The 11,498-nt window shown below is 41.4% G+C and overlaps 1 protein-coding gene across 1 annotated transcript in view; it reads right to left on the bottom strand.

Annotated features, from left to right (window-relative positions):
* The window catches only part of HAPLN1 (hyaluronan and proteoglycan link protein 1), a 64,140-nt gene that overhangs the window by 24,233 nt on the left and 28,409 nt on the right, over window positions 1-11,498 (bottom strand). Inside the window, exon 2 of the mRNA XM_057386877.1 lies at window positions 7,031-7,156. Within this exon, the coding sequence (XP_057242860.1) occupies window positions 7,031-7,130 (100 nt within the window). The 5' untranslated portion in view covers window positions 7,131-7,156. The remainder of the gene's footprint in view (window positions 1-7,030; window positions 7,157-11,498) is intronic.

Raw genomic sequence — 11,498 nt, 5'->3', positions numbered from 1 at the left:
GTATTTTTTCCACCCCTGCCTCCCTGCTGTTGATTCTGACAGATTGTGTCCTTCTGTGGATCCTCTTGATGCAGTTAGGTAGGTGTCAAAAGCAGCTGGAAAACAATTTATCCAGGGTGCAGGACCACACATGACCCTGGGAGCCGCTTTTCCTGAGCTGCAGGGCAAATTCTGCCTGGCAACAATAAAAACTCACTGAAAAACTTGCWTTTTGGGCTGGCTTTGCTGTATCTCAGCAGTGCCAAATCTGGTACAAACTGCAGGGAAGGATGCCTTGTTGTCTTTAAYAATAAGGCTCAGGCTGGGACCTGCTCTGTCCCTTGTCTCTCTGCTTCCCCAGCCTGAATAGTGACCACTCCTGCTCTGCTGACCACTGCTTTGTCCATCTCTAGCCTCACTGTCCCTCAGTGTGATGCCCATTTCAAGGACAGTGAGGTGGACTTGCTCTGTTGGAGCTCTCACTTCAGTCCCACCTGCTGCTTTATTGGTTTAGCTCCAAATCTCACTGATGAACATGTTTTATTTGCCTTTTTAGTTGATTTTTTTTCTGTTATGGATCAGATTTTTTTTTATTGTTTGGTTTTGGATTTTTTTTTTTATTTTGTTTTGCCTTTGGCACTTTCTCCTGGTTTCCTTTTTTAATTTTTTTTTCCTATAACTGTTTTCTGCACTCCAGAATGATGGCAAGCCAGGTTTGGAGGGCCAAGAKCACAGTGTGGGGCAGAGGGGATGAGTCACACCACAACCCTTGGCAAACAGTTTTATCTGCTCCATCCACCAGCAGTACCCACGATCTTTTGCTGAGCTGGCTAAAAAACTTGATTATTCCAGCATTTTCATGGATTGCCTTGCAAAGTGACAATGAAGGAAAAGATGTGCATTTTTACAGGCAGGGAAAAAAAAAAAAAGATCAACCAGGGATGGCACCACAGAAGTTCTTTTTCAGATAAATTCATGAATTGTGTAAATTTTCCACACTGTTAGCAAGCCCTTAATTGTTGAATAATACCCTGTACCATCTTGCTTTAAATAAAAACAGAGTTTTTTTCTTGCTTTCCTGCACTGTGGCCGGGGACTTGAGCTCATGCTAAAATATTCTCACTCTTCCCATGGCAGTGCCCTGTTCTGTTATCCTTAATTTTTTTATTTGCTACCCTAAAGTATTTACTTAAAATTAATAAATAATTTCTGTGACAGCAATAAGTCACATTTGCTGTAATATGTAGAGAAATGAATAATTGATGTACTAATATATGTGTGTATTAATCAAAAATCCTGAGGGTAAAACATGAGGAAGAATTATACACTCTTTCTGCACATCCTGAATTTTTTTTTTCTGTCTGTCTTTTAGCTAACTACCTTTCTACTTCTGCTTCTGGAAAAAAAAAATTAAAATATTTCATATATCATCTGTAAAACTGATAAAGGATGTTGTTTTTTGGCTCAGGCAGTAATGCAATTTTGCTGTGTCATGAGAAAAAAAAGGCAGGACTCCAACTCCCGTGTTCCCACCTCTAAACAGGCATGATGGAACACTCCCAACACATTCCTTTTAGGTTTTGATGTACAATTGGTAAGAGGAATGCTAGATAAATCTTGGCTAAAAGCTTCAGTTTCCAAATAATAGCACAGCTAAAAATACCTGTTTTATATACGGCAGAGAAGAAATCTGTCTTTGTAACAAAGWCATTACAAGGCTGAGATAAAACATTTTTCAGCTGATTCCATCTTCTCAACTTGAATAACATGTTGAGGGGAATCTTTAAAAAGGCCATCTTAACCCAGGTTTAAGTTTCTAAGAGCACATAAAACCATCAGGGAAACAACAAACTTCAGCTCTTCTGAATTATTGCCTCAAATAACTTTTAAGTGTGTTTTGCTTGGGTACAGATAAATTTCACGGAGATCAGGCATCACAGAGCWGAGCAGAAATCACTGCAATGTCTCTGCACTTCCTCCTCACAGAAKTAAATCTCCATGGGTGGCATCAGAAATGCCTGACAGAACCAAAATATTACCCAGAAACTGCAAGGAGCTCTTCCAGTCCCCTTAATCACTCCTAAATGCTACATATAAATATTGAATTTGACAGATGCAACTAGCAAATGCAAATTAATGATTTAAATTTGTGTTTCATGGGAATCTTTGTGCTGCCCACTGGAAAAATTTTCTTTTTTTTTTTTGCAACCCAAATATCCTGGCACCTATCACTTGATGTCTGCTGCAGAAAATTTAGCCCAGGATGCCTTTAATGAAAGCAGCATCCGTCAGGAAGTGGGGATGCTACTCCCTGCTGACGTTTCTGTCCCCTCTCTTGCAACAACCCACGGATCTAAAGAGGAAACTTTGTTGTGTGGAAAGCAAAGAAACATCATAATTACAACAAGGAACAGCCAAATGTATCATGGCATCATCAAAATTTTCCTGAATGGCAAAACAAGGATAAAACCCCAAATGTGAAGCAGAAAACACAAAGGCAAAAAAATTGGAAAGAAATAACATGCAGCATGATGGAAAATGAAAAAATTCAGAAAGGTGGGAAAAAGGAAAGAAGTAAAAATTAAAGTGGAAAAGCATGAAGACAATCATGATAAAATTATCCTGAGAAGATACAAATTAGTGTAAGTGGGAAAATGAGCAGCACATTCAATCTCTGATAATGTTTTGGGCTGCTCCAGGAACTCTGTGCAGGTTCTTGCTCACTATTGGTGCTGGTTTGTTTTGGAGGAAAAGAACTGGACTCTAAATAAAACTCATTATACTGGAAAACGAGGTGATCAAAGATTTCCTCTGCTTTTGTTATTGATTAAATGATTTAACTTATTTGTGTGTGCTTAGGGGTTTTTTTTTGTTTTGTTTGTTTGTTTGAATTGGGCAATGTTAAAAACTTTTCTGTTCATTCCACTTTGAAATATTTCTATGTATATTAAGTGTATAAATAAATCTGTGCAGAGATCTTGACAGGCAAAGGGGGCACATTCTTGCATCTCAAACTCAAGGAAATGCTGCACAATATAAATTTCTTACATKCAGAGGAAAGCTAAAATGTGAAAWTTKATCCTCCACAAACCAAACTTTTTGYTCTCATTGCTGYCTTTTTGTGTATTTCTACAAACTGAACAAACTGGAGACATGTGTTAATTAATTTATGATTGTGGCTTTTCCTGAAGAGTGAAACTGGTACCCCCTTGGGCACATAGGGTTTTTCTGGGGTGGGGGATAACATCTTGTTAAAATACAGTTTTCTCTCTATTTTTTTTGGTACCCAAAAGTGAAACTGGAATGAGTTCTGTATGCAGACAAACCATGAGGAGAAGGGGGTAGGGTCACACAGCCTGGAATAACAAAGGAGCCTGACCAAAACCATGAAWTCCACCMCAGGCTTCAGCAAAGAAAATAAAGTCAGAGAAGAGATAAAAAACTTGATTTTTTTATAGTTTTTGGCATTGATTATGGAATAAAACCAAAGAGGGAAAAAATATATTAGGAAAGCAATTGGGCCAGAGGAAATAATTTGAAAATACTGTGAAAGATAGGGAGATAAAACTGTTGTTGAAGATGAGAAATTGTACTCAAGTTAAAAATTGACTGTGTTAACCAACAAGGAGAGGACCAGGAGATAAACTGACACTGTCAACAGGAACAGAGCTGTTGGTGAAACCAGCACATCTGGGAAAAATKGAAATATTTAAAAGAAAACATAGCTATATCTATTGAGTGTTAGAGGCTGGCAAAGTGTTTGGTAAAAACAAAGAAAATTGTTGTCCAGAGAATGCACATTTGACAACCAGTGCCCATAAAAGCTAATTATAACTGTAGAATGATAAAATTTATGAAATATTGCTCCTCCTGGTTGACAAATACTGGGTTTGAGAGAGGTGGCAGGAGATTTTACACCGATGGAAGGGCAGAAAATTGGGGTACCCAGACCCAGGGGTGCTGGGTGTGGCAAATCTGGTGGCAGAGGTGTGACCTCACCGGTCACTTTAGGACAGTGCCACGGGTTCCTGGACAGCAGCAAAATAACAAATTAGTGTAAGGACAGTAATTAAACCATCAATCAGCTAATTAATCTGACCTCAGCAGCAAACAGGACTTTAGAACAAATTCTGAAGCAAAAATGTTGAAAAACAGGAATAGARTAAGGACTGGAAAGAGGGATAAGATGAAGTAGATACTGACCAAAGAAAGTCAGAGTAATCTGAAATCAGGTGTATAATTAAAAAAAAAAAAAAAATTATAAGGTTGAGGAAAGTGATGTATCATTTGCTCGGAGCTTAGGGAATTGGGTGATATGGAAAAGTGTATGAAAAATGCCAGTGTACCACCATCAGCATAATTTCTCTATTTCCACTAATTTTACCTTGTAAAGTACCTGTGACTTTTGAAGTAATAAAATTTTCGCGTGGCTTGATTGAGCAAAACTGAAGGGAGAAGAGTGGATTTTTAGAATGTCGGAAGAAAGAAGTCTGGAAAAGGCAGGATAACATTTAATACTGAATGCACCACCCAGCTTTTTAAGGTCTMGTAGGGAGAGTTATTGATATAAACCTTTCACTTTCTAATTTCAAGGGRCAGTGAGGGAGATTGGCTGCTAAATACTGTCTGTCACCACAGACTATTGATCAGSACTGCAGCACAGCTGGGGACAGAAAATTTTATCCAGGGTCTGAAGAACAAAGCATTGTTCACTGGGAAACAGAAATACTAAAAGGCCAAATGGGGATTTCATCTGGAATAAAGTCCTGGCTGGGTGCACTGAAAGAGTAAAAATCCGAATGAGAACCAGTGCAAAGATGAATTCCTGACATGATCAGGTTACAATATCCAATTAGTACAGTAATCAGGAGGTTATACACKTAGAGAGGGATTTGAAAAAGTACACTCAAATGACAGCTGGGGGGATATGGTGTTATCTGATTAATGCTTTAAAGCGAACCTCAAAGAAGAAAAAACGTTATTTGAAGCCAAAGAACAACAGCAGGAGAAGAATAAGGCCATAAAATAAACATGGAGAATTAAAGTGGTGTTTTCCATGTCAGAAAAAGAGGGTGCAGAACCCTTCAGCAGTCAGGAGATCTGCTTTTAAAGAAATTAAACCCAGCCTACAGGAGATTACAGAATATAAGGAATGGGGGAATATAACGGAGCTCCCTCCACTGCCCCAGGAAACCCCTTCCACCTCTGTGCAAAGACTTAAACACAAAACACTCACACATCTTTTTTAATTCCAGGGCATTCCCAGGCATGTGACCCRGGATGAGTTTAGCTGCACATCTCCTGGATTCCAGCTGTGGARAGGGATGCTGGGTTTGTTGGTGTGGTAAAAAAAAACCCAAAAAAAAACACCCTTTGTATGAAGCTTTTCCCTGATCTCCATCCCCTTTTCAGGTGTGGAGATTTCTGTGTGTTTATAGCATCAGCAAGAAAGGGATACCAGCACTGATGATATTCCACAGTGCAGATAGGAATGGCAAAAACCAGAAGCAAAAATGCCGAGCCCCAAGTAGTTGGAATCTCCTTGATTTGTGGTCTGCCTGTGCATTTCAGAGCCTGGACCAAATTTAAACCTTTACCCAGGTTTCCTTGAAGGAATAAACTCTGGAGGTACAAGTGGATTTTCATGGGGAGGGAGAATGGTTCACCTTGAAATTCCTGTCAGCTTTGAACTGGTTATTAACCCTAACTATTAATTGGGTTAATAATAARTGGTGTGTATGACTTGTGAATTACACTGAAATGCTGGCTATTCCACTGATTTAATTTTCAAAAAAAAGGTGAAACTTAGAGATAAAAAGAGCTGCATTATARAAGGAAAGGCAAAATATTTGTTTATTGGACATAGATGTCTGATTTGAAATTTGCCCTGGGGAACACATGTTCATCACCTCAGAGCAGTGATAGCTCTTCATTTTGATAAAACACTTTCATCTGACCTTCATCCTGCGAGTYTCCTCAGAGGGAGAGCAGCTCCTCTTACTCCTTGTCTGACCTTGAAATTCCATGTTTTAATAGGTGCAGGATGCCTTTAACTCCTGTGACTTTCCTGTGAACTCCCAAACGTTCAGCCTTCCCTGGAAACCTGCTCTAGCCTGGTAATTCATATTTACACAAACACTCAAATAGCTCAATTTGCCGGCTGTTGAGAGAAAGAAATCAAACTTTAAACAGAGAGAGTGATAGAGAGAGAAGGGGACACAGAAATTCTGCATTTCTTAATTTTTCAGAATCGATTTCAGCCAGGCTCAAGGAAGGCAGGAGTGAAAGCAGGAAAATCCCTGCTCGTTCTGCCTGTCCTCACTGCATAAACCCCCTGATTTCTCTTGTGCAGGATAACCCTCGACAACTGAAGCTGGGACTGAAAAAACAGCTGCATTGTRCTGCAGACTCCAACCCTGCCACAGCCAGAATCTCTGGGACCCAAACACCAGCCAAACAGGATTATGCAGAAGGCCAGGATAATATTTTTAGTGTGAATTAAAGGTGTGAGGAAAGGCACATTTCTTTTGGGGTAAGTAACTTTTTTCCTTTTTTTTTTTTATTTTTTTTTCTGATTTAAATTGCCCAATTACTATCTCTAATGTGCTGAACCTTTTAAAAATAATGCATAACAATAAATTTCTGTGCTGTGGAGAACTATGCATGGCAGAGCTCTTAAAATCAAATCCATTCCACAATAAACTGAGGTATTTCAACCYACTGCAGTTGTTTATTTCTTTAGGATGCATGCTTTTTTCCCTTTGTCTTAAATCATGCTCTACTTTACTCACAAACCTTTGCAAGGTTGTGACTAAGTGCCATCAAACAGTACAACTTTCATCTTTTTTAACTCTCCTTAGGAGAAATAATAACACAACAGAACCAGAAAAGAAAATGTTTGGTCACCAGTGATACAAGTACTTTAAAAACAGAGTGACAGCCTATAAAAAGAAAACCAAAAAAAACCACCAAAATTAAGGCTCATTAAACACATTGTCCTGTTTCCCTCAGCAGCATGAAAATACGGGTATTTTCTCACTTATTTCCTTACCTTGAATGTGAACAATCCTTTCATGCTCCAGGCTTGAGTTGCCAGGGTGAGGTTGAGCCCAGCAGACAGAGATCAGCACCAGAAAAAGTAGACTCTTCATCTTTACAGCCAAAAGAATCTTCTTCACTGTAAGGGCAGCACACACGAAGAGGATTGTGAATTTTTGGAAGCCTTTACAGTGTGGCACTGCACAACTTGTTAGAGCAGTGATCTGATGAGGGTTTTTTTAAATGCATTGAACCCACTCAGCTGAAAGAAAGTCACAACAGCTGCTAATTTTTTAGGCATGAGTATGGGAGCATTTTATTGTGGACTTTAACTAAATGAAACTTGCAATCCATATTTAACTCTGCCTGTGCAGAGATGCAACAAGAAAAAAATAAAAAAAAGTGCACAGACAAATATTCCCAAGCCAAACTCCTTGCAAGACCACATGTAAGCAGTACCTGTGTTTCTAAAGAGATTCTAGTGTTTGAATTTTCCAGATCTGGTCTGCAAACACAATTAAAGCAATCAGAGCTCTATCACTGTAYCTATATCCACTGCATGATGCAATCTGCTGGTGATAAGTTTTCAAGATTAAAACAATCTTCTGGTAGGTTTTGGCATTTCAACCAAGCCTGCAGTTTAACTCAGCAGTCAGGGTGGCAAATTTGCTGGAGAGCTAAGCAGCAAAAATGACAAAACATTTACTAGGCTGGCTAGGAAGATCAATTTTACTTCAGATCCACTTACCATCTTAAAAGGTRCCTAAACACACAGTGAAATATTTGAAACCACGCACAAAGTAGGTTAGAGTTGAATGTGCTACCACTGCAGTTGCCCTGATTGATTTTTCATTCACTTCTACCTAGAATGCTGATGCACTGACTGAGTGTGCCAGGTAGGGTCTCTGCAGTCAGCAGAGCTCAGCGCTGCAGGGAAAATCTCTGCCAGCCTCTGAGAAGTAATTAGGCAAATGAGGACCTGAAATAGAAAAGGAGGCATAAAATACAAGAGGTTTTATGTGGAGGGTTCCGGCTGCTGTTGTGTTTTACAGCTATAGTTTTCAYGAATCTGATTCCTTGAAATAAAAAGCAGCTAATTCCCAACTTTGCCTTCTGAGAGAGCAGGATTTTTTCCTCCCCATCACTGAATAGTGATGGCATTATTAATATGCTTCTTCTCAAATGCAGGGAGAAATTTTTCTCCCATCCCCCCCCTTATATATTTTTTTTTCTCTGTCAGAGCCAGAAATGCTTAAAATTTATAGTCAGTCAAAACCTGGGTCAAGGTGTGAACTTTGAAAGCAGTCCCCTACCCCCAAACAGACACAAACACTGAGATCCTTCACCATCTAAATATTGAAACCTGCACCAACATCAGCTGCAGACAGAAATTCAGAAATGCCACTGCCCCTTTATTCCATATCAGAACATGCACGTTACTTGCCTGCCCTTCCATTTCTCCAAAACCAGCTTGGGAGGGAGCTCAGAGCCAATTCAGCATCCCTTCATCCTTCCTGGGGAGTGCCTAGAGGTGGGACAAGTGCTGGCTGCTCGCTCTCGCCCAGGTGGTCCCCGCTCTGTAACTCAAGCCTCTCCGGCCACTCCCTCTTTCCTGGAAAGCCTGGGAGGCTGATGACCTCCACTGCGGGGAGCAAGGACAGATGTGGCTCCCTCTGGAGCACACCAGCCTGGAGGGACTGGCCGGAGTGGTCACTCCAGGGCAGCTGGGGACACTCAGTGGAYATCACCCTGCTCTGTCCATCGCAAAGCCCACACCGCCAGTGCCCAAAAATGCTTTGGGTTTTGGGTCTCCAGTGGGTTTTTTTCGCTGTTGGTTAACATCTGACCATTTTTTATTATTATTGATTATATTTTATTGTTATTTTATTATTAAATTATTTATTTTATTGATTTAGAGGCAGTCTGTGTAATGAAGAGGCTTTGGTTTTGAGGGCAAGGTCTGTGTGAGTATTCCCATTCCCACCTGCAGCTGTGAGTAAGGGAAAAGCACACAGTGGCTCTGCAGCTCATTATCATTTTGCCTTCATTTCTTTCTCCAAATCTGCTTTTTTTTTTGTGTTTCCAGTGAAAAGAAATACTCACACAGCCTTTCCAGGGGTCACCATCCCCATCTCCACCGAGCACTGTGTGCACAGGGACTGAATTTCAACAAACACAATTATGCTTTATGCTATCCACTAAATGGCTTAAAACTCCATTCTGTCCATTTGAAGATTCTGCCACACATTTGGAACAGAAAGAGCTTAAAGAYGTAAAATTGTCATTTCTTGTGGTCCTCCTCTGTAGTCGGATCACCTGTTTAGAGCCAAATATTTCTGAAGGGCAAAAGCAGACTCCCCTCTTCATCCCCAAATTTCCCTTTAGCTCTTTCCCCAGTTTCTTATTCCCCTGACTGACACACCAATACCTGTGCCTAAAAAACCCTCYTGGGATAACCAGGGAGGATTTCACAGCCTGTTCCCATTTTGTGTGGTGACCCCAAATGTCATTTCACATTTGAGCCTGGTGTTTCATTTGCTTCCAGACACAAATCCTTCCTTTCCCTAAATGGCTTTGCCTTCCACAATTTTTTTTTAATCAGCTCCAGTTCTTTTGTCCTGTGATCTGCTCTCCACAATTTTCTGGAAAAAAAAAAAAATGGAGCGAGGTGGGGATCAGTCAAGGGGCAGGATAGGAGAAAACAGCCTCGAGTGGTAGCAGAGGAGGTTTGGATTTGATAATTGTAATAATTCCTTCCTGGAAAGGAAGAGTAGTGGAGTCTCCATCCCTGGAAGAGTCCCAAAATGTGCAGATGTGGCACCTTGGGGCATTACTGGGAGTGACCATGGTGGTCTGGTGGATAGCTGGACTTGATCACCTTAAAGGTTATTTCCAACCCTAATAATTTGTGATTGTTCTGTGAGGAGTGAGAGAGATTCCCCTGCTGGTTACRCTGATGGAAAGCTTGACACCTGCCTCCCTTTCTTGCCTAAATCTCCCTAAATTGAGGGAAATTCCTCCATGCAGCACCATTGGGTGATGGCTTTCAGGACAAATAACTTCAGTATGAAGGATACACCTTTTTGGAATAGTTACCTGTCCCTTCAGGCAAATATGGACTTACCCTGGAGAGTTTTTTTATGGTATAACACTGCACAAGCAAGGATGAGAGGCAGGCCAGAAAYGACCTGGAGATCTGCTCTTCCTTTTCCTCGATATCCACCTGAACAATCTCACATGGCCTATACCAGACACAGGTTACAGATCACCCCATTTTGAGAGGTTTTTGGTAGCGTTTTACCCATTTAGGATTTGTTTGATTTGTTTGGATCACATCACGTGCAGTAATGTCTGAGGAAACACGAGTGCCTGAGGGGAGGAACTCCCCGGTACCACTCTCCTCATGAAAGAGATGCTGCCAGGCCCAGAACYCRAYCCCTGGKTTGCAGATCACCCCATTTTTTGGAGGGTTTTACCCAGGATGGTGGCATTTCGTTTGATTTGTTTGGATTGTCCCATGTTCAGCAGCAGCTGAGGAAACGCGAATGCCTGAGGGGAGGAACTCCCCGGTGCCACTCTCCTCAGGAGAGTGGTGCTGCCAGGCTCAGAACTCAACCTCTGGGTTGCAGATCACCATTTTTTGGTGTTTTGGGGGGGTTTTACCCATTTCATATTTGTTTGATTTGTTTGGATTGTCCCATGTTCAGCAGAGGCTGAGGAAATGCAAACACCTGAGGTGAGGAACTCCCTGGTGCCACTCTCCTCATGAGAGGGATACTGCCAGACCCAGAATCCAACCCCTGGGTTGCAAATCACCCTTTTTTTTTTTTTTGTTTTTTTGTGGGGGTTTACTCATTTCAGATTTGTTTGATTTGTTTGGATTGTCCCACGTTCAGCAGCAGCTGAGGAAACACAAATGCCTGAGGTGAGGAGCTCCCTGGTGCCGCTCTCCTCACGAGAGCACTGCTGCCAGGCCCAGAACCTGATCCCTGGGTTGCAGATCACCATTTCTTGGTGTTTTGGGGGGGTTTTACCCATTTGAGATTTGTTTGATTTATTTGGATTGTCCCACGTGCAGTAGTGGCTGAGGAAATGTGAATGCCTGAGGTGAGGAACTCCCTGGTGCCACTCTCCTCATGAAAGAGATGCTGCCAGCCCCAGAACCCAACATCTGCTTTGCAAATCACCCCATTTTTGGGGGTTATTTTGGGGAGGTTTACTCATTTCAGATTTGTTTCATTAGTTTGGATGGCACCACGTTCAGCAGCAGCTGAGGAAACACAAATGCCCGAGGTGAGGAACTCCCTCATGCTGTTCTCCTCACGAGAGCACTGCTGCCAGGCCCAGAACCCGACCTCTGAATTGCAGATCACCCCATTTTTTAGAAGTTTTTGGGGAGGTTTTACCCATTTGAGATTAGTTTGATTTGTTTAGATGGTGCCACGTTCAGCAATGGCTGAGGAAAAGGAAGGCCCCAATGC

Source organism: Malurus melanocephalus, unplaced genomic scaffold, assembly GCF_030028575.1.
Source record: "Malurus melanocephalus ecotype Western Australia unplaced genomic scaffold, MMel_1.1 scaffold_1085, whole genome shotgun sequence".
Taxonomy (NCBI): Eukaryota; Metazoa; Chordata; class Aves; order Passeriformes; family Maluridae; genus Malurus; species Malurus melanocephalus.
This window is presented reverse-complemented; position numbering and strand designations above follow the sequence as displayed.